Source organism: Pimephales promelas, chromosome 20, assembly GCF_988280905.1.
Source record: "Pimephales promelas chromosome 20, fPimPro1.hap1.1, whole genome shotgun sequence".
Taxonomy (NCBI): Eukaryota; Metazoa; Chordata; class Actinopteri; order Cypriniformes; family Leuciscidae; genus Pimephales; species Pimephales promelas.
Genome location: NC_142788.1, coordinates 18,957,192 through 18,981,072, shown reverse-complemented (window position 1 = coordinate 18,981,072; position 23,881 = coordinate 18,957,192). Strand labels below are relative to the sequence as shown.

Sequence of the window (23,881 nt, the reverse complement as noted above, 5' to 3'; positions counted from 1 at the left end):
ACACCATTACACCACCACCAGCCTGCACAATGGTGACAAGGCATGATGGATCCATGTTCTCATTCTGTTTACGCCAAATTCTGACTCTACCATCAGATATCCTTGATCAGGACCACATCCCTAAATGCATTGAAGCAACTGCCATGTGATTGGTCGAGTAGATAATTGCATTCATGAGAATTTGATCAGGTGTTCCTAACAATCCTTTAGGTGAGTGTAGAAGGATCACTAGTCAGTGATACAGACAACAGATGTCTAGTAAATATCAAGTGGACTACAAGTTTGAAAGCTCTATTCCTCATTCATTGTAACTGAAATTGAAAAGTAAAAGCATTCTTTAAATTGTTCCAGGGAAGAAACAAAGTTGCAAGTGAACTGTTCCTCTAAGAAAATGCTTGTTTTGTTCACAAACAGCTGGGTATACAAATATGACAGGGGCAACATCTGGATGAAAGGCATTTGATGAATGGCAGGTATTCAAGAACTGTCTTGAGTTTAAGGCAGCATGGAAGGCCATTGGACATACGTGGTGTTCCTCAAGGCAGCAGGAGTGTCAGGGAAGGAAATAGTGCCAGCGCAAGTGCCCCTGCAGTGATACGGGAGACGAGAGCTGGCGCCAGATATAGAGGTCACACAGAGAGTTGGCAGACTGGGCATCCTGACGCCATGGCTTACACCGTTACTGAACACAGTGATGATAGTCTCACCCTGACACACACACACACAAAGCGGTGCCAAGCAGAAAGTGGCAAGGCTCCCTCCTTTTTACAGAAAGTGACAGACATCACATTTTGCACTATGAACTAGCACTGTAAAAAAAAAAAGAAGCTGAACATGCTACAAAATTGAAAATATTGTGGTTACTTTTTCCAAACAATTGTTCTGAACAGTCATTCCGTGTCCAGTGAAACCAGTACAGTTTAAAAAAAAAATGCAATGCTAGAACAGGGGAAGGGGGGAATCAATATTTCTCTCTGGGGTTTTTTAACAACCAAAAAAACCCACATCTGTTGTTATTCTGCTCACATTCAGACCAGGCAGCCGGGCCTCAGCAAGCGAAGAGAGCAATAAATAAATATCGAAACAGATACATAAATAAATGAGAGTGCAGTGCGTTCTCCTGAGCTTTCCTGTTGTTCCTGCCTTATAAAACCTGATGGGAGGTCGATAAGCATGCGGGAACCCAGAAAAGTAGAAGTGGAACGAAACATTGAAGATTGTGGTGTTGGATAATTTGAAATGTAAACAGTGGAAAAAGCCTAAAAGAGCTCTGATATGGGGTGCAATGGTTTTTTAAAGACAGCTAGCTGCCCTCTGCAGATGTGACATTAATGGCATTGATTAACTGATGTGGCTGAAGCAAAACCAATCAAAGGAGATGCTAACAGGAAAACAACACCTGATTAAAACATCTTCAGTGCTTTAACTACTTACTCTCGCTTGACAAGCAAAGGAAACGTAGTGAGTAGGGATGCGTAATCATTTCCAAAGAACGTAAATATATTGAATATCTTATAACACAGTCATTTACAATGTAGAGGGATTTTACAGCAACAAGTGGTCTACGGTTACATTCGAAGCAGTTTTACGGTTTTAATGTCCTTTAATGACCTGGATGACTGAAAACATTTGCAGAATTAGCAGAACTGCAAACGAAAGCTTGTTTCACCCAAACTCAAACGAAGACACCAAATATATTTCACGGCAAAAGTATTCAAAGTCTGAGGGAAAAGAGTGTATGTATTCTGTAAATTTGAATGAGATTATTGAATAATACCAAAGAGTTGAAAAAATATTAATAAATAATAAATAAAAAAGTATGTTTAAACGTAAAAAATGTTGTTTAACAAATTCAGAGACACATTTTGTGATGCGTGTTCTTGTGTCTTAATTCCCGCCCTATGAATTTAGAAGTTACCGATATAATTAAAAAAAGAGTTGTACCGTATAGCGAGATGCATTTGTCCATTTCTAACAACAGGGTTTGAAAAAGCACTAGTTTTCCTGAAAAGGGTAAACTGTAGAACGTTAAGCCTACAGCTGTTACTTGGGAAGAGCCCTGGACATTTTAAAGTTCCAGAACTGGAACCCAACCACTAATTATTGCCTTAAGAGAAGGTTCTTTCCAGGAATCCTACAGCATCACGTCCCCTTCCCAGCAGTGTGTCGTGCAATGCTCCAGAACTGTACAGGGAAATGCCTTAACAAAACAGATGAATGAATGGAGCACATGGTCACATCATTTAAAGTAAACTTTTGAGTAGCCATCATTTCCTCTGGTGGACCACACAAATGATTGAATACGATTCTACTAAACCTGTGTGAGCGTACTAAAACCAACCAACCAAAAAAATAGCCCTTTTGTTAAAAGCCCTTTTGTGTAATCATCAGAATGTCTTTGCAAGGGCAAAAACACCCTTAAAGGAAAATTATTCACAACCAGGCTACTACCCATTCCTTGTAAACGTACAGTATAACATGTGGGTCTAGTATTTTGTCTGTTGTACAGTACATCAGAATAAAAATTTCAAAAAATACCACAACACTGGTGTCGAGACACTCAACAATATTGCTATAATAATAAAAAATGCAAAAAAAACAACAACAACAAAAAAAAAACAGTTTAAGCGTCAGATGAAAATGCCCTTGACTGTACATACCAGCATTTTAAGAGCCTGGCCAGTTACAGTGCGCTAAAGACGCGGTTTGGGTTAGCTTCAGTCCTGAGGTTTGGACCAGCTGATTTCCACTTCTGGATAGCAAAATGCTTACATTCTGGTCCAGACAGCCACCAGGGAAGAGGACGGCAAGCCTTGCTGGACAAACGCTTCCAATGCTAAACACAGACAGGTCAGGCCCTTCTCTAAAGAGGCCGCAGAAACCCAGGGGAAGACAGACAGAATTTCTATCCAGACAGGTGCAACAGTTGTCTGATTTATTTCCTTTCTCTGTCCCTCGTGCTAAAGGGGAGGGTCCACCATTCTGGAATCAACCTGCCTCCTCCTTCCCTCCTTCATCTAATCCACTTATGTTTCTGCACTTAGTTTTTTTCCATACGTTGTAAATAAGAAAAAAAAATCAACCAAAATCATGAGAGTATCCTAAGTAAATCAGCAGTTAAATGCCAGGTAGTTTTACACAAGAGAAGAAATTGGCTTTATAGTTACATTAGAAATATAACAATAGAACATATGGGATGGGCAATGTTTTTTGGAGGCTTTTCTTAGCAGGTTGTCCTCTGAGTAAGTATACTATCTTATATAATCCATGATGGTTACTCAGTAATTACCCAGACAAGCAGTCAGCACTTCTCAAAGCCCTGGTGTTGACACACCTGACTGTGCACAGGTAGGCTTCAGGAAATGATTGGCATGACCTTGAAGACTAATACTAAGACAAACATCTCATACCTGCAAAGTTTATTGCTAAAGCATATCGCGAAAGTGGTTGTTTTCAGATAGGATGCCAGTCGATGCATCACGTTGTCTTTATCGGTTGTTTTAATTAAATTTCAAAGATTATAAAACCAAGCCTGTTATTCTGTTATTCAGTACGGTATTCATACAGGTATTCTAGTGCATCATGACCCAAAGACCCTCAAACTCCACATGCAAAAAGATAAAGGAATATAAAAGACCAAGCTAAGGCGCTACACTTCAGGCTAAGCACTGCTTGTTTTCGGAGAAAGAAAGGTCTGTATCCCTGCAGGATACAGGAGGAATGAGGACTAATCACCTATAAACCTGCTGGCCATTAACATTAATCTGGTTAAAAGATATAGGGAGTCTTCTTTAAGGTGTCAAAGTGTACCAGCTTTTCTCACGGCAGTGGTTGGAAATCCCTTGAAAACTGACTGCACACTATTGCGGAAATGTATATTCGTCAGCCTCGAGTGAAATTGCACTATTTTTGGTTTAAAATACCTTTAGGCAGAATGTTAAAGTACTGTTAATCCAAAAATCTGGGTCCACATAGAAAATCTGGGAAAATCTTTATTAAACCTGTAAATAAACAGAAGGTTTTAAGACGAAGAAACATTGACATAAAATGATTAATATACGTCACCAAACCAAATAAATTTGTGACACTGATGTGAACTACATTTTACGGTTGGTGAGATGTTCTTCTTCCACTGAAACTCAAGAGATTCATCTCAAATCATGCTAGAGCTAGAATTGTGGAGTGCAAGCAGCTGCAGTCATTAAAGGAAAAGTGAAAAACAAATACAAAGGCATTCTGAAATGAAATACTACTTTTCATTCAAAGATTATAATATAGTTTGCCATGAAAAAAATTGCATTCAATTAGAAAAATGTCTTGTGCTTGGGACTCCACTATATATAAGCAGATACATTTGGACTGAAGAAACGCTATGCACACTACGACAACACTAATATAAACTGCAAATGATGAGGCGTAAATACGATCAAACGCAAAAAAGAATTCCCCATCCTTCACCATCCATTGACTAAATCCAATTTGTTAAGACCCCTCCACAACTCACTTACCCAGTCCAGATCAATGGAAATTGAATTTCATAGATTGAACATCCCATTATCTCTTTCGGTCAGATCCTCATCTGAGTAAAGTAGGGGTGAGGTGAGCGGCCCCGGAACAGAGGAGAGACGTGGCTCCTTGCAGTCCGCCGCCTTTAACAGGGTAAAAGCCCTAGATATTAGTCATAAGTGTTCTTTAAATTCATTAGCATCTTCACACGCGGGCATCTGAAGTGTTGGGGGAAGATCACTGTAATGAGTTTAGCTGGCCGGTTCTGGTTCATGTGCCGTCCTCGATGTCACAGGGTAAGTGGCTGCTTGGTTCAAGCCAGCGGCTCGGGGTTGAGTGAAGGAAGTGACCAAGAAACTCTTGCAGATGAGGGCTTATATTTGTACCTGGGCATTCAGGGCTGATCCGCTCCAAGGTAAGAACTCAAAGCCCCACTTTTATTCCACAACAAAATCAAATTCAAGTTCCGTTTAAAATGCACAGCACAGTATAAGCACCCTCACATCACTCAGTTTTGGCCAATGATGTTTTTAATGAATATGACAGCTAGCTAGCATTCTGTGTTAGCTTGTAGGGCTCAACAAAAAGGACTGATTAAGCTATGACTATGATAAAAAAGTATATAACTGTACAGCCATTACAACTATACAACTATGATGCCAACTAAATAAGTCAAATTATCGCTATACGCATTGGCGGTTGCTCTAAGAAAACCTGACAGGAGCTAGGGCTAACCAAGACATTTTTAGCAAGAGCCAAGTGGCTAATGAGAAAAAGGGAATATTGTCTTCTCTTACTCCTCTCATTAGAAGCACTGAAGCTTCCTGGAGATTTAACAATCCAGCATAGCGCAACATACACCGCCAACACAAACTCTCACTGCAAACACCATCGAAACTACTGCTGACACTTCTATTCAAAAAACATGAGTGAAAAATCACCTAAAGACCCCCGAAAGCCAGAAAGCCTGCAGTCTCAAAGCAACAGCTAGCTTTGAAAGGCATGCTCTAGTGATTAAAGGAAACTTAATAATAGATCAGAACCTCAAGGCCGGGCTTTTCAACAAGTTCTTTAGTACAAGCGGAGATGGTCTGACAAAAAATGTGGTTCCCCAGACTCACCTGCCAGGGCTGACATCTGCTGGCTAGTTATCACCTGTAATGCATTTAGGCAGAGCGAAACCACTGGCGGAAAAACCGTTCGCTTTGGCCACTGCTCTTAGCTCACTGCTGCACTGACCGCAGGCTCATAAGCTTCTTCAGGCTTGTGTGCCAAGGAGGAGGGAGGCCAAACACAGCTCATGAAGATTTAATGAACACTGAATTCCCTCGCACTGATTGAAGGCGGAGACGTGGAATTTGTAGCACATCACTGGATGAATTTTATTTTTTGTGGAAAGCAGATATTTTGACTGTTCCAAAAACTGGGAGATTTAATTATGCTGCCTCATTTAGGCCAAATTTTAAAGCACCATTGCATTAATACTTCACAAAGACCGCAATCCCAGAATGTATTGCAATGGCCTCAATAAAAAAAAACTGAACACTAAAAACTATCAATAAATATGCTTTGTGTAATTAAAAAATAGATCATTTGACCCATTATTTGTGCTTGGAGTAAGTCACTCACTAGTCTGCTCTAGCCAGATTGTTATAGCATTAATGGCATGGCGTCACAAAAGTTCAGGTACTCTGATTTACCATAAGGGTTCCTACACCTTTTCCAAGGTCAAATTCAAGCACTTTTCAAGCACTTTCAAAGTCCATTTTAAAGCTTTTCCAGCACCATACACCACCGTAAATAACATACCAATACATAGTCAAAATTATTATTTTGCCAAAAATGTGTTTTGTAATAGCAGAAGGATCCGATATTTAGGCAAATCACAAGTTTTATTTTTCAAAACGTATCACTGTCTAAACTAGATAATGCCTATGAATAATACTTTTCATTATATTAATGTCCAAATATTGCTTATAAATCTGAAGTAATTTCAAGGCATATACATGTATCTACTGGAATAGAGTAGTGTAAATATTACAAAAAAATGCTTGTCATTCCCAAGGCTACTTTTTCTTTTATACTTATAAATTTAAAGACTGAACTTTGAGTACTTTTACCAGAGTATTTTTTAACACAAGTATCTGTACTTCTACTTGAGTACTTCTAGTGAGTAATTTTGCCATCTCTAAACTTTGGCTATGTTCACTGCATATTCAACAAATGAACAAGACATAACGGACATGTAATAATGGACGTTTTGCCTGCGTCGACCAAAGTGCAACATTGCCGATGTAGCCCTTCAGATACAGAGCGATTTGCGCTACGCTGGCCAGAGCAAAAGTAGGCAGAGTTTTCATTTTGATTTCTGCACCTGTTTGGATGCCCCGTTTTTTTTTTTTTATTTTATGCGCGGGTCATCGTAACACAGTGCAGCAGCAAACGTTAAACAATTTTTTACTTTACTAATGGCCCTTTCAGACAGCACACGTAACGTCCAAACAGGTGCGGAAATCAAAATGAAAACTCCGCCTACTTTTGCTCTGGCCAGCGTAGCGCGAGTCACTCTTTATCTGAAGGGCTACATTTTATTTCTCAATTTAATAAACAAACAATTCAGTCAGTTAGGTATTTGTTGTAAAAGAAAGTTTGAATTTCAAGCATTTTATCAAAAATGTAAGCACTTTTCAAACCTTGAAAACACAACATCAAAATTCAAGCATTTTCAAGGATTTCAAGCACCCGTACGAACACTGTACCATGGTTCTCAATGATCACTACAACATTTAAATGGTACTTTCAGGTACCACCATGGTCCCACCAAAGCACGTGCGCAAAAACCCTGACATAAAATGCCGTGGTACACAGCATGATAATTTCAAACCAGGAACGCTAACTATAAAGATTACTACAGCAAAAACTAGGCTCCAAACCAATGAGTATGCATTGCAATTGTGTAAAAAAAGGCAAATGGATTTTGATTGGCTGTCAATATGTTTATGGTTCATTAGCTATAAAAAAAGTTATTCTGAAAGTGATTCCAAAGATATCGTTCTTCTGTTGTTATTGTTATATAACTGTGGTGTGGACTGCACTATTCTCATAGAATTACAATGACTGTTAAAACTTTAAAGTTACAGTTTTTGTCCTCGATCTGAACAACCCTTTAGCCATCGGTGACCATTGACATTCTTTAGCAACCAAAATATAATTATGCATGCGGTCGGGGCACATACTGAAAATATTAAAGGTGAGAAATGTAACTTTAAATTTAAGGATTAGGCGATCTATGGCATTAAGAAAGTTGCCACATGATTGCAAATACCTCATCATCAACAATATCACTTTTCATTTGGTTCATGAGAAGACCTCATGTTTATTTCTGTGCATCCTGTGGGCTCCCAAGCATGAGTATTTAGAGTTGGCACATCCTGTGTGTCTGTAGTATCTGCCAAAAGAGTAAATGAGTGAATTTGTGTGTTAATGTGTGTGTCAAAATAGGGGGCTATGGGGGTAAAGACCTAAGGGTTCTTTAAAGCTCTTTGGTGCTATACTGATGTCTGATATGGCTAACCCCTTTCCGGCAGATCATGGATGATGTATCAATCCCTGGCACTGGGATTGGCACTCTACTTTTTGCCCACGCACACTCTTTCACACACACACACGCACACACACACACATTCTCACCTCTTTCTCATGATAGTGTAATGCAGCTCTTCCTGTTTGATGTCTGCATGATCTCCACTGGCCCGCTCGCTGCCCTCGCTGTCGTCACTGCTGAAAACGGAGGCCAGCTCCTTTTTGGGCACCCGTGTTGGCGGCAAGGGAATGGTGCGTTTCTCTGCCAGTCGCCCACGGTTCTGCAGGAGCACAGAGGGGACAGACAGACTGAGACTCTGGGAACAGCCTTCTCTGATTTTACTGGCTTGAACTGCAATACAGAGAAATGCCTAATGTTCCCAATCCGTCACACTTTCAATTCTCTTTAGGCTGATAAATCACATTTTGAATGTATTTCTGTTGTATTCATTATGTTTTTGGATTTGCATTATGAATCAGTTTCAGTAAAACTGATTCATAAAAGGCTAGAGTTTTTGGTGCACACATAGACATTAAGCAATGTGAATTCAATTTACCTCAGCAGATACACTACCCTAATTTGAATTTAGCACAGGGGTTTTGAATCAGCAAAAGTAAATCAATAAAAAAGACCAAATTATTAATGTTTAATCTTAAATCATAATATTCTAAATCAATAATGGGGATCACATTTAAGGGATCCAGGATTGATGGCATCAAAAAGTTTGAAAACCCCTGATTTAGCTGAGAATGCAAATGACACAATGGTGATAGTTCAAACACTCCTTGTGCAACCTTTTTGTTCTTGAGTCATTTATCTAACCACTAAGCTACACCACTTCCAATATTAACACCTTCTTATATTATGAAGTTGTAAAGACTTAAAAGTTGCAGTTAAATTTAGTTTTTACACTAAATTCCAGCAAAAAGTCACTCCAATTTCTCCTGCTGTCATATGACCTTCACAGATCAGTCTCACATGTCATGAATCATGAAACGCAGGTCACAAATCATGAAGAAGTAATGAGAGAATAAAATGTGGAAATGCACAACATGCTGAACTCCCTAAATAACAGCAAAACTTAGTCAGAGAGATCCATGCAGAGGGAGAGACCACTGAGTGAATGGGACGTGATAGTGATTCCTTCTTCTCCTTTTCCCTGTATCCGCATCAGACATCTAAAGACAGCGAAGGGTGAAGAGGATGAGAGGCCCTCAGGGTTTAGTGTGTGAAGCTGGGCGACCTTTAATGTGACCTGAAGGGGTCAGTGCAGATTTATGTGCCTCTATCGCTATCCATGAGTGAACAGAGAAAGAGAGTGGATTTGAAGGGGAAAAGAAAAGAAGAAGAAAAGGAAAAAGAAAGAGGAAAAAAGAGGGATGGTTGCAAAAACAGTATGGAAAATACAAGTAAAATTTGTAAAAAATTGCCATGAGATCATATATTTATTCAACGCCCATCATGCTGCTTATGACTAAGAGGTACACGTGGAAAAAATTGCTAAAAACTGACATAAAACTTATGTAAAAGAACATTTAAGGGTGTACTCACACCAATCTGAACCATGTCCGAACACGTTGTTTGAACCCAAAGTCTGGTCCGTTGGACTAGTCTGATCGCTCCGTACCATGCCCAGGCGCGGTTTGTTTAACTGCTGCCTGGTCTGCTTCGACGAGGTGGGCAAAGCACGGTTCGGTTGGGCTTGGGCGCGGTACGCATATAGTGTGATGATCACTAAACGTGTCAGGGAACGGTACAAGGCAACTGTGCGTAGTGTGAGTACACCCTTATTGTCATACCTAACTGGCTGAACTCAGCAAGGCCTGGGAATTTTTCCATCCCTCCTCCTTCCCCAGCACCACCTGCCTAGATCTGCTGGGGGATTCTTCCTTCTTTCCTTGCAGCAGTTTGCATTCTATTCACTGTTTTTATGTGCATGTTTCGGCAGTAGTCTTCACTCATGCAGCAGCGTAGTAGATTTAGTCTGCCAAGACTGAGGCTATGTACATTCCACTCTTATCAATAAATGCTGTTCAAATCTATTCTGCGAGTTGTCATGGTTAATATATACATATATATATATATATATATATATATATATTCCCAAAATTATGGCTATGGGGTGTCTATATTTGGCTATATCTTATAAACACTTCTCATTTCAGTTCAGAGAAAGAAAAAAAGTAAAAAGTGGCACAGCTTACCCCAATCTCCCCTATAGGAGTGTTGTTCACAGATCCATAAAAATGAATACGGCTTTGAAAAACTTCAACTGAAAAGTCTGTTTGTGTGAATGGGTGGTGTACGTCTGTGTGTGTGTGTGTGTGTGTGTGAGAGAGAGAGAGAGAGCATGCTTGCATCTCAGGTTCTGTCAAACTTTGCCGAGCCCTGCAGCTATCCTTCCTCCACACCCAAAGCTTGCACGCGTGCACATACACATATGCAGAGCATCCCACAGGAGCCGAGGCGTGAGTGGCAGGCCGGGGCAGGAGGTGGAGAGACTAGCCAAGAGGCAAACAGGTGCAGCCCCTCTGGATTCTCTCAAGTGGCATACATTAAAAAGAAGAAGGGGAAAAAAGCTGAAAAAGATGAAAACATCCCTGAGGATGGGCAAGATGAACACACTTTTTTTTAGAGCGACTGTCTTTTCTTTTTCTCTCTCTCTCTCTCTTTGCAGAGGAAGTTAATTTTTGTCTATATATTTTCTATTTTAACGTAGAAAATTAGATCTTTTTAGTTTGAGCCCAACATCAAGTGACAACATCAAGTGGTTTATTTAAATGTCCAAGTTGTTTTAAACTGAGATGAATCTTGTATAAACTCATGTGAAATGATATCAACATAGAACCGCGAACACACAAACACACACTGCTTTTTTGAGACATTCTATTCATGCGGCAAGTTCGTTTTGGAGCTGTTAACAGCCACTGGAAGCCACGTATGAAGTGCGCCAGCACTAGTGATGCTTTATCTGATAAGTTAGCGTTGAGAGACGGCTGTTACCCACATGGCCTCAGCGGAGACACGCACACACAAACACACTTCCCTGCCCCCATTCCTCCTCTCCAACCCCCACCCTTCTCAACGTCCTCCCGGAAAGCCCCCGTCCAGCCCCCTCGCTTTATTCAGCGTAACTGACGCAGAACCGGGGGCGGCTGCACACTATTTCCGGTAACACTTCCGCACAGAGGGAGTCAGGGAGGGTGCTTCAAAACAAAAACATAAAAAACCTGGGCTTCAATTCCCGCCTACATGTACATACACACACATTCACACCCTCACACACACTCTGTCACTCAGGCATGGAAAAAATATTGAATATGAATTTCCTCTAAGCAGCATTTCTATGAATAAGCCCTCCCACACTTGATGTCTGCCCTTCAATGACACAAGCTATATATACATTTGTACAAAAAAAGACACACACACATGCGTAAATATAAAACCCCACATGTAAACTCGAAGAGAGTAATCAGCTTGGATGATGTATCTGTCTAAAGCCCCATAAAACTCTAGAGCTGAGACGCTTCGAAGTTCTCACCGTATCCTCGTAGAAAAGACGTCACAACAGGGAGTAAGAAAACAGCAGAATTACAGCACAGTAAAGCTGTAAGCCATAACAAGCCAAACAAAAACTTTGCTCAAAGTTATGCTGGGTTGTAACAAGCAAAGATTGTATTAACACACACAAACTCTATGACCTCTGGTTGAAGGATATTATGTACACTACTGATTTTTTTAAAATAAGTTAATACTTTTATCCAGCGAGGATGCATTAAATTGATCAAAAGTGACAGTAAAGTAATTTATAATGTTACAAAAGATGACTATTCCAAATCAATTCTGTTTTTTTGAACCTTTTATTCATCACAGAGCTCTGACAAAAATGTAGTACAGTTTCCACAAAAAATATTAAGCAGCACAACTGATTTCAACATTGATTATAATAAGAAATGTTTCTTGAGCAGCAAATCGGCATATTAGAATGAATTCTGAAGGATCATGTGACGACTCGGAGTAATGACGCTGATAATTCAGCTTACCAATCACAGGACTTAATTAATTTCATTTTAAAATATATTAGAATAGAAAAAGGTTGTTTTAAATAATTATTTTTGTAATCATATTTTACAATATTTCTTTTCACTGTATGTATTATCAAATATATGCAGCCTTTGTGAGCATAAGAAACTTCTTTCCAAACTTTTGAACGGAAGTGTAGGAAAGAACTTACTACAGTACAGCCTCAGTCTCTAGACTTTGAGCTCCACTGACTTACATTCATATACAAAAGTTCAGTGAACTCTGACCCGCAAATTCGTACGGCAACAAGATGCGTGACCACTTGAGAATCTAACGTCACTGATTGACCTCCTGTCTGAATTCAGATGTTATTGCCAAATTCAGTAGATGCTATGTTTTCACATTACAAACACAAATTACTATTATTTGTATTGTTTTTAATATTATTATTAAAGAAAGAAGCCAAGAGTGGGACATCTCACCCGGTTTGCATCCAATTTCACATTCTCAAAGTCTAAGAGTCTCTCTAGAACACTCAGTCCCTTTCGAGTACACTATGTTTAATAGTTGGTCTCTACGGTGAAGAGCAGTGATATAGTGAACAGGTGTTTCCCGTCATAGCCGTTACCATATTGTACATTTTAAACCAGATTTGCTGTAGTGACAAATCAGCAAGCAGGACCAGATATGTCCGGAAGCAAGCGGGACCAGATATATCCGGAGTATAATCTGTCGTATAATGCGTTTCAGTCTACTTCTGAAGAGTTCTGAAGGCATCCTCACAATTTTTATTGTTGGCTCAAACAGTAAGGATGATATGGAAAAGCATAGAGACGCTTTCTTGATGCTGTGTTTCCTGAAAGGTGCACTGGCCTACTGCTAAGGTACACTCACTCACACACACACACACACACACATTTGCACACAGCAGTAGCAGCTCATGACATTCCTGCAGCTGTGCCGCTCTCCCCCAGCACTGTCCCCGGGGGACGAATGCCTAATGAGTCACGCGTCTGTCTGCTCTAACCTCTGTGTGTGTGTGTGTGTGTGTGTGCGCGTCGCAACCACACTGAGGGTAAGTGTGGAGGCAGACTTGGCACAAGCTGGGGGTGGGGGCATGTGGGCCGTTGTGGCGGGGTTTAATGTGCCTACTTCAATCTATTGGCACATTCGCTAAAACATAGAAAGAAACGCTAAATAGTTTACGTGCACACTTCTGTGGGAGCCTTGCCACAAATTTGCCATAGTGTTATGATACATCCACATGACGAGATCTAATCAACTTTTTTCAGGTATATAGTTGAAAAACAATGCCAAACAATTTCCTTTCACCAACCAAAATTAACACTTTACAATAAGGTTTAATTTGTTAACATTAGTTAATTACATTAGTTAAATTAGTAACAATGATTAAAAAAAATGCTTTAAAAATATATTGCTCGTTGTCAGTTGTCATGTATGCTAATTCAGTTACAAATATTAACAAATGCAACCTTATTAAAAAGTTTTCACAAATGTACACCAGTTTTGCCAGTGTTACAATGTAGCTTATTTATGGGAGTAAGTTTATGGTGAGCAAAAGAGCTGAAGGGCAGTGTGCTTCCCATCCTCACCCAGAACAACCCCCCCTCCCCGCCAACCTCCCCCCGACCCATAGGGTGAGCGGGCTGTGTCAGCCCAGTGAAGCGTTCGCCGACACGGGGAGGTCAGTGGCAGTCCAGCCATGCATGCCAAGATTTCTCTGCCTGCGCTTGGATCCCCCCTCCCTTCAAAAAAAAGACAGCCACAGAAGACCTTTATGGATAGGTACTGACCTCCACACAATCCCAAGAGACCAAAATGTAAAAGCTGGAACTGAATGTATGACTGAAAAGTGGAGAAGAAAGATTTATGGGCCACATTTAAGATAAAGCAAGCCGAAGCTTACCATATAAACTGAACAAAAAGACAACACAGTCAATGTAACATATATTCTGTTCCGGACCAGCTTTTCTAATATTTAGGTAGGTGACCCTTCCAGGAATTATTATTATTATTGAATTATTATTATTTAAATATTAAGTATTTTTTTAGCAGCTGTGGTCATCTCTGTTGTAAGTGGTTATCATTTTTTTTTTAAATTGTAATCTTTTTTTGGCAAAATATATATTATTTAATAGATGCACTACTGTTCAAAAGTTTGGGGTCAGTAAGATGGTACAATAAAAAAAAAGAAATCAGTCTCTTGTGCTCACAAAAGATGCATTTAATTGATCAAAAATAAAATTAAACAGTAATATTGTAAAATATTATTAGAATTCAAAACAACTGTTTTCTTTTTTATACATATAGCATGTAATTTATTCCTGTAATGCAAAGCTGAATTTTCAAGAAACATTTCTTATTATAATCAATGTTTGAAATATTTTTGTGGAACCGGTGATAGATTTTTGATAAATAGAAAGTTCAAAGAAATATCTTTAGCAATTTAATGCATGCAAAGTTAATATTGAGTAACTTACATTTTGGACATCATTTAGACAAATTATGATGCACTGACTAAAACACAAAATGATGCCAAAGCAGGATCAGCTGCATTACGCGAACAAAGCACAGTGATGCAAAGAGTGAAAAACCCCTGCCCCTGAAATTAGCACTCTTGAAATGCTGCTTGGCACTCAGATTTGAGAACTGTAACCAAATGTTGTGTAAAATTAAGTTATAAAATTTAAATAAAAGGCATATAATTATTTATATTATTTACAATAAATAAATAATGAAAAAAATAATTATACAATAATATAAAGAAGTTTTAGCTCTGCTTTTGCCAACCGTAATTTCCCCACTGTGGGACAAATAAAGTTTTTTCTTATCTTATCTTAGAAGAAGTTTAGCATGAAAACCAACCATCAAACTGTATTTCAACAGTTGAGAGAAGAACTGGGTCCGTCGTATGTAAAAACTGACATTTAGAGGAGTGCGTCCATATGTGGCTTTGTAATGATCAGCTGCATGAGCTGATAGATAAGCCTGTACCTTTCCCACCCAACACCCAAATCGACACACCCAGCTCTGATACCAGTACACACAGCCAGGCGGCCCCCACCTGCCTGTAAAGCTTTCCTGCACTGTTTTCCTATAACCGACTTAGTGACAACATTTCCTGAATTATATCTCCAAATGATCTGACAAATATGTGACCGTTTGAGACGTGCACAAACTCATAGAAATGCTCACCTGTTTGTCACTAGAGGAAGAGGTTAGTGAGCTTCAAAACACTCATCTCTGCGGCAGCACAATCACCATTAGAAGCAAAAACAGCTAATAAAAATCAACGGAAAAAGCCTGTTGTGAGTTTGGTGCGGTTTACTAGTGGGCTCTAATTTGCTTTAATTCATGAGTGCATCACGCTGCAGAGACTGCCTGGCTGCTCGCTGCTGTCCTGAGGAGGGATCCTGCCGTTGCCATAGCAGCATAGCCTCGGCTCCATGTGAGGGATACAAACACACCGCTACACAAACCCTCGTACGGCGCACAGACACGCGCGCACACATCGAGTCTAACCCCCCACAGCGAGGGAGCTGTTGTGAGACTGTGTGGCGTCAGCCCCCATTCCTGCCTGTACCCAGCCCTCCAGCAACCCTCTGCCAAATGAGCGCTGGCCTACTCTAACAGACCTCACCTAATACCACACGCTTCACAGCAAAAATATCACTGTCTAATTATGCTGCTGTAAACGCAGCTCTAGTGAATTTGAATCGCACAGTCGACACCTGAATTACTTGCGTAAGCAAGCCGGTTTAACCATGTCATCCAGAGTGGAAGATCTGGAATAGAAGAACGAAACTTAAATATAGGGTTATGGTTCACTTAAGCTGGACAATCCTGTCATTATTTACTCACTCTCATGCTGTTCTAAACCTGTAGGGCTTTTTTGGAACACAAAAGAAGATAATTTGAGAAAGGATTTTTTTAATGTATTTTTTTATCTATACAATGGAAGTTAAGGGTAACCAAAACTATTCGGTTACCAACAATCTTCAAATCTTCTTTTTTGGTTCGCAGAGGAATGTGTGTCATCCTCAACAACATGAGGTTGAGAAAATGATGACAGAATTGTAATTTCTGAGTGAACTATCCCTTTAAAGATGTATGCCAAACTTCTCCCATTATTTATTCCACTTAAACCCCATCCCCTAAAAGCTTGCATTCATGTTTGGGTGCAAAGGCCACATCTCACAATCCAATCAACAACCGATGCATAGAACCAAGTCCTACATTTATTCTTTTACGAAAATCTGTTAAAAAAAGTGTATTTTTCCAATAGTTTTTAATGGGAGCATCGTGGTTTTAAAAACATCAGGAGCATAAGGCCACCAAAGCGTTTTTCCAGCGACTAGTGTATTTTCCCAATAGTTTTCAATGGGAACGACAATTTTTACCGTTCACCGAAAGTTGAAGAATGTTCAACTTTGGGTAAAACACAGCGGTCATCGCTCATCACTGTCACTTTTTACCCAGCCGTCCAATCACAGTGGAGGAGGGGAGGGATAAATACCACACCCACCAACTGCCACATCTTGTACAAAGTCAACAGATGACAACAAGAAGCATAATAACCGAACAAAATAATTTAAAACAAGAGCCAGAGTAAATGCTGTACATTGTGTCGACATTTTTATAGAAACAATAAAGAAATAAACAATCGTGATATTAAATACTAGTAAACCGTCCGTGGATATATCTATAACATAGCAAGCAAAGCGTCTCAACTGAAGAAAAAAAAACGTTGTGCTGCAAAATGCTCTCAAGCGCCCACAGCTAGGTGTTTTCTGCTGCCTAAAAATGCTTTGGTGAACATATGACAGAATAACATAATTAAAGTTTTTGGGTGGACTATTCCTTTCATGTTCAGTTACAGTACTTCTTGCCTCAGAAGGCTGTGTACTAGGAGTGTGATAAATGCATCAGTAACTGCTAAGATTGTTCTCTTTGAAGGACCAACACTGAAATGTTTAGACTGCGACATCACCATCCTCCATGTTTTTTTAACCAGCCTTGTTCCCAACCCCCCAGTGACAACTTTTTCTTGACCCGGGACACAGCCGAGAGAAACCCAGATTCTAAGAGATATTTACGAGACGGAGTGGAGTGTAATTTCCTGCCAGCATCCACTAGTTCCGCTGACAAAACAGGGGAAAGGAAGCACATTTCTCCTGGGAGACAACAGCCAGGCCAACTGAATGACTCTGTCTCTTAAAGCAACAACACATGACCATTCATCCGTCTGCACAGAAACAATGGTTCTATGTCAGCGAGCACACTTCATTAGGACAAATCTACATATAATTTATTAGGAAGAGGACAATAAACCACAACAACTCAAAGGTCGACGACCTACATATCTCACCTAAGCTAACTGTTATGATGAACTTATGAACTTTTCACCGTAGTATAGGTCTTGCCTCCGAGATGGCCATTGAGGGTAGAAGAACGGTTAAAGATGCGGTTACCGAGTAATTAAAGTAATGAACGGAACTGAGCTGTTTAGAATGACTCCGCCATGATTCAAAAGATCAGTCACAAAACAATGTAATGAAGAAAACGGTCATCCCCTCAGAGACCACGAACACCAGCGCAGAGCATGTTGCCATATTCATTTGCGTCAAGCTTGACAGGACCTGTTGTTTTGTACATGTTCTTGTCTTTACATTTAATTGTGCATGAGCTGGGGATGCCGATTCACAAAAGCTTCTTTCAAACAGAAGCACTTATGTGCTAAATACAGTTCATACGCAGTTCAGTTATGAAAGTGACTGTATTCTACAACCAAAGTGATTGTCCATCTTCAGGACTTACAGCTGAATAGAGATCAGCTGAATCATTGATATATGTATGGCATGAGGCATGCACTTCACAAAACTTACTCTTTTCTGTCAACTAAAAGCCATCATGTTAGCATATATAGTTGACAATCTCAAACACTCTTGTAAAGACACTAAAAATGTATATACTATTGCACTTATTTGTTGAAATCAAAAAACAACATGAGAAACATAAGATTTAATAAGCAGGTCAACCATTTGAGAGCACTTTAGAAGTAATCCAACTGCTGTTAGAAAGCATGACGAGTTCTTGACAGTCTTTGAGTACATTGAAAGAGAAAAAGTGTGAGCACATTCAAAAGTGAGAGTGAACAAAACTAATATGGAGGTGTTAATTGTATTCTACACATTTTGTATTTCTTTAATATGAAAGCATTAACATGTGTGAAGATTTATATCATGTGTGAAAGTGAGTGTTTTATGATAAAGTGTGTATTTACTGTGTCACTATTTGATTGGTTGTAGAGTGAAGGAGTTGTCTTGGCTACTTTCTCATTTCCCAACTACTACATCATCTGTAGTTTGATTCCCTTGGAAAATGTAAACTCTGGTTCTTTTAATGTTGTTCTGTTTATTTGAGTGATTCAAAATAGCAGCATTGACTCCAACAAGTTTGGGGCAAAACGAATTTGGTTCTGCTAAACAGAATTTTGCAATTCTGTTTGGTGCCACTTGCACATTTCACCTTTAAAGGGTAAACCCCTGGTCAGAGCCTGACTCCACCCACTGGCAATATTTGAAATAATGCTAAAAAAAATGGGCGGACCCATGGAGGGGACAAACCGAGGGTGGGGCCGTGCACCTGAGACCCGCAGTGACAGCTGCTGTCAGACTCTAAAATGGAGAGTGACTGGAGGCACGCAAGTAGATTTGCAACAGAGCGGTCATTTGAAGTCGAGGACTTTTCTTTGTCGACCCCAGAGGATTAACTTTAGCCTAACCATAAATTGTGATTAAAACAAACATGATCACTCACATCAAGACACCGCTGCGGTGGTGGAGTCCATGCAGGAGGAGCCATGTTTGGCACTGTGGCGCTAACTTGAAGCTATCCAAACTGGATACTATGCTAATAACTAACTAGGCTACACAAAATAATTTAAATAACTATATAAATGATATGCTAAATAGATGCTACAATACTCCATCCAGATCGTTTTCAATACTCGAAATTCTAACTTTTGACTCGCAGTGGTTTTGACGAAACCAGATGTTTTTTTAAACTACCGAGGGCGTGGTAGCTAGCACCAAGGGCGTGTTGAGCTGGAATCTGCTTACGTCAGCTCTCCCCGTGTACGTCACGAAGAACAGCAAAAATCCAATAGGAAAATTCACCTGCAGTAGCCACCATTCAAACTGAAGAGGGCAGCACTCAGATGTTTTTACACCATATATTGTAGAATTAAAATACTTTATAACCAAATGTCAAAAAAGTTACTCGAATCAATGATCAGCACTAATAAAGCCCCATTCTTACAGCTCATTAACTAGAAAAAAGTTGATTTAGGGTTTAGAAAAACAAAACAGAGGCCAAATACACAGAATGTCCACATCTTCAATAAGCAGTAGCATCAAAATGAGGAATGAATCGACATGGAACAACTTCAACGGTAAGTGAATGAATGAACTGCATAGCCGGATATTACTCAAACAGCATACAAAAGCGGGTGACCAGATTTGAAGATAACTGTGACAGTTCTTCAACACATACATGGTGTATCAAAAAAGGTTGAATAAATAGTGCACACCAAAGATCAAGTATAACAGTCATAAGTAGTAAGATACAAAAAGCTTCAGATGAAAATGTTCAAACTTCAAAAGAAGTTCATGCGTGATTCAAAACAATCAGATGGAAGTTGGTTACACCAATTAAAAGCAAGACAATTTTAGTCAGGGTCTGATTCATCTGAACACTATCAGGTGATACAGCACCACAGAACCCTTTCACTTGGGGAATGAATGATAAGACAACAATCAGACATTGCCAGTCACAAGCCTACTCGACTTCATCTTCAAAATCAGCCTCCATGAGATTTTAACACACTCAGTGAGAGGTAATATAAGGGCCCCAAACAACTAAGCCATTAAGTTTTTATCTCCTCTGACTCTGGCTCTGGCCCTCCTCAGTAGTTTACCTGCATCACTCAAACACCTCCAGCTTATCTGAAGCGCCTTCGCTTTGCGTGCCGCTGCCTCAGTAATCACCGGTAGCTACGTTCAGTAGCTCAGTAAGCTTCTTACGCCCTTCCCCTCCAGATTAACTGTTAGAGGCGGCAACAGACGCGCTCAGTTCAGATAAAACACAGCACCTGTGTGGACAAATACTGCAAGCAGCCAATCACTAGCCAGCTTGGTGCAGGCACACACACGCTCACACACACAATGCACAAAGCTGCTTGTTTTAACAGAGGTGGGAGATATCACAGAGTGAGAATAAAGAGATATGAAAGTCCATACATCAGCTATTAATATTACTGATTAACTTCAGGATATGATCGCTGTCCGTGACATTGCCATGTCACCGAAAAGAAAAAAATCTGTAAAAATGCCTTCTAGAGTGATGAATCTTTCAACTACTCCCAATTCTTTCTGACCTTCATGGACACTGAACTAGTTTTGTCGTCTACATGATCGATGAAGCATCCTAGAAAAGTGGAAATAAGGAGCGTGTGGCATGTTTTGCTCGAACATCTGCTACAGACAATCTGTGACCTTACATTGCCGCTCGGAGTCCAACAAACCAAAACAATCAATTCCAACCATTTCACATTTCCTTGTACTTGCTCTTTATTTACTTTCTGAGAAACAACCGTGACAGCACTAACAGCAAGTCACTGTCCTTAACATCTCTAATGCAATTCAGAGAAAAATGCATCAAACTATGTAATTAATCAGCAGCAGCGTCATCCACTGCTTAACATTTCATTGAATAACATTTGCTCCATGAGTTACATGCACAACATACAATAGCATTCAATGTACAAACTTGGTCTTCACCTTTAAAGTGATATATATATATATATATATATATATATATATATTTACACACATACATGAACAAGTTATACCAACATGCTTAAAAGACAAATTAAAGCCAAAATAGACTACATTGAATTGCAAACTTACCACAGGAGATGAAATTCTACAGCCAGGGCAGTCACAGATTGGAGGATGTACCTGTAAGATTCCTTTGGACATAAGTGTCTTCAGACTTTTCCCTAAAAAAAAAAAAAAAAAAAAAAAATCAGTAACCTTTTAAATTCCTGCGTATGTATATATGGAGTACAAAACAATTCACTCACTTGTTCATTCGACAAAATCTTTTTTTTTTTAAATTGACATTCAGCTTCAACTCACTATCACTGCGACTCACTATCACTGTGCCCCAAAGTGTCTTAACAATACATTTGTGTTACAGTAAGTGACCAAGAGTGATACCAAGAGTGCACAATTAGTCTGTTAACCAAAATAAACTGTTGTCTGAAAGGAGACCTGAAACCTCTGAAAATAAACTCAATTAACCATATAGGCTACTTCAGATGAGCAGGTACATCATCACAAAGTTATTCCGCATACTGTAAAATATCAAAATATGGTGTTTTCCTACTTTAAATCTTTGTAAACACAAGCTGTTCATATAATAATGTGCAGCAAGCAACTCAATACTGACATTTACTTCACTAGAAGCCTACTACCTGAACAATATATGATTGTAATTAATTAAAAAAAAAACAATATGGCAACCCATTCAAACTGAAAAGTTCCATATCAGACTTAAACGTAGTAAAGTAAAATCAGTGATAATCTAAAGAGTTAAGTTCATTGCACTGTTCGACCACTGACTGATAAAGAACAATTGTGTTGAAACACTGAAAAGTCGAAATATAGGCTAAATAGAAATGACCGTGGCATGGTCGTGGCAAGAATGTTTGTAGCAAACTGACCGGATGGAAATAAACATGTTATTACGACACACACACACACACACACACACAAAAAAACTTTAGATGAGCAGTTATATCAGTACAGAGTAACTACACAAATAACATCTTTAAGTTTTAAGTGTGAAGTGTTATAGCCATACCTCAGAAAAGTCTAATGGTTAAAATCTTTGTAAACAAGTTGCTTAATCCATAACTGTTTGATAATGTGCCACGGTGTCATAATCCTGATCTACTCTACTTTATGTAGACATGCACTTCAGTTTGAAAAGTTTTAAAAATTCAAGTAAAAATCTATTTCTTCAATACCTGTTCAATCCACGTGCGTAAAAAAGACCTTTCTCCTTTTTTCCCAAAAGTGCGAATCCAAAGCAGTTCGACGCAAGGCACAGTGAGCTCTTCTCAGTGCAATAAAGTAGTTAGGCTACTGTTAAGTAATCCATATTTTTTATCCCCCCAAAAGCGGTTCTGTTAATTCAAGAACACGATGGAGGCTAAATGAACCCGTATTCCAAAAGTAATATCCACTCGTCTGCACACGCCATTGACTTACCTTTGTGCCTAATACTCCGTTTCCAGTCTTTGGCTGTCTCTCTTCCACTCACGAACTGGAACTCGTTTGGGGTGAGCCACTCAGCCCGGTATTTGATGGAGGGCCCCTTGCTGCCCTGGCACAGTTTGTTAATGTACAGTAGTGCTTTGTTTTCCCCGCATTCCACTTCGATACAAGGCTCTCCGTTGTCGAAAAACGGCTGAAAGTCCGGGATTGACGAGAAGCTCTCTAGCATGAAGTCGTCCGGGTGGTGGTGAAGGTGCTGCTGATGCAGCGCGGTGTCGCGAAAGCCCAAGTACGCGCGCTGATGATGGGCGAAAATGTGATCGTACGGCGGCGGATGAGGGGTCACCACGGGGATAGCGGTGGCATTTAAAGGGGCCAGGTATTCGGGTTGGTTGAAGGCGGCTAATGCCATGTCTTCTCCATCCAGTCTCTCCTTTTTGATGGCAGGCATGTTACCCGAAGCGGAGCGCCGGTAACGTGTGATTAGCAGTTCATGCGTCCCAACTTGTGTCCCTCTTCGTGGAGTTCCAGGCGCACCGGTGTGTTTACGCACGACTCCCGCGTCGCTGGCTGACAGCAGAGCGCTTAAGTTCAGCCATTCACCACTTCACTCTTCTCCTCAGTGCACTGCTCGCATGACGGGTCTCCCCGCGCTCCTGCCCACCACATCTAATCGGACTAATGCCTGACATCTCCGCCAGATATTAACGCTGAGCGTGCTCAATGCCTAATGATTGTTTATCCCGCGTTTCCTTTAAAATAATCACTATGGCAACTTCGCTATGTTTATTTTCTGCATCAACTCCAGTGCTTAGTTTATTTTCGTCCAGAAAGTAATGAGGACACCATACAACTAGGACGTTTTAACGCATTATAATGCGTATATAGTAAGGTTATATGTACTGCAGATCACTAAAAGTTCAATAGTACATGCACAGTGGGTAACCTAGTGAGCCTGACTGGCTCGGAGCATTTTTCATATCTGACGAGGATAGAAATAATTAAGCCATCTATGCGCGCCTTTTCGATTGCAAATGATGCCTGGCGCTAATGGGACTTTATTTGGGTTTTTTCTCTCTCTCTATCTCTCTCTCTCCCTCGTTCTTTCTTTTAACCCCTAATACGTCGCTGAAGTCACGCTTTAGTTCACAGACCCAGACCAAACAAGATTTGCACTCTCCGCCGCTTCTCAAACTTGGCCCATTTAAACAGCGGAGGCAGCGCGAGCGCGAGCGCACTCAAGGGGGTCCGCGACGGCCGAGGTTGCGTCACGGTTTCCAGTCACTGCATAAAGTTCACAGAAATCATTCGATTTAGGTTTTATTTTCCATTTTCAAACAGTAATGTGGTTACCTTTAATCTGTTACGGTGATTTTTTTTTATTAACCAAAAGACGACTTGTTGA

At 40.0% G+C, this 23,881-nt stretch overlaps 1 protein-coding gene across 3 annotated transcripts in view; it reads right to left on the bottom strand.

The window, feature by feature from the left end:
* The window catches only part of samd11 (sterile alpha motif domain containing 11), a 61,846-nt gene extending 38,010 nt beyond the window's left edge, over window positions 1-23,836 (bottom strand). The window contains exons 1-3 of one of the 3 annotated variants that reach the window (XM_089124151.1): window positions 22,471-23,836; window positions 21,103-21,194; window positions 8,197-8,369 (exon numbers count right to left, since the gene is read on the bottom strand). In XM_089124151.1, coding sequence (XP_088980277.1) covers window positions 8,197-8,369; window positions 21,103-21,194; window positions 22,471-22,927 — 722 coding nt within the window. In that variant the 5' untranslated portion in view covers window positions 22,928-23,836. Of the gene's footprint in view, window positions 1-8,196; window positions 8,370-21,102; window positions 21,195-22,226; window positions 22,437-22,470 lie in introns of those variants that run through there. The other 2 variants (XM_089124150.1, XM_089124152.1) reach the window with 2 other exon arrangements.
* Window positions 23,837-23,881: the final 45 nt, after the last annotated feature.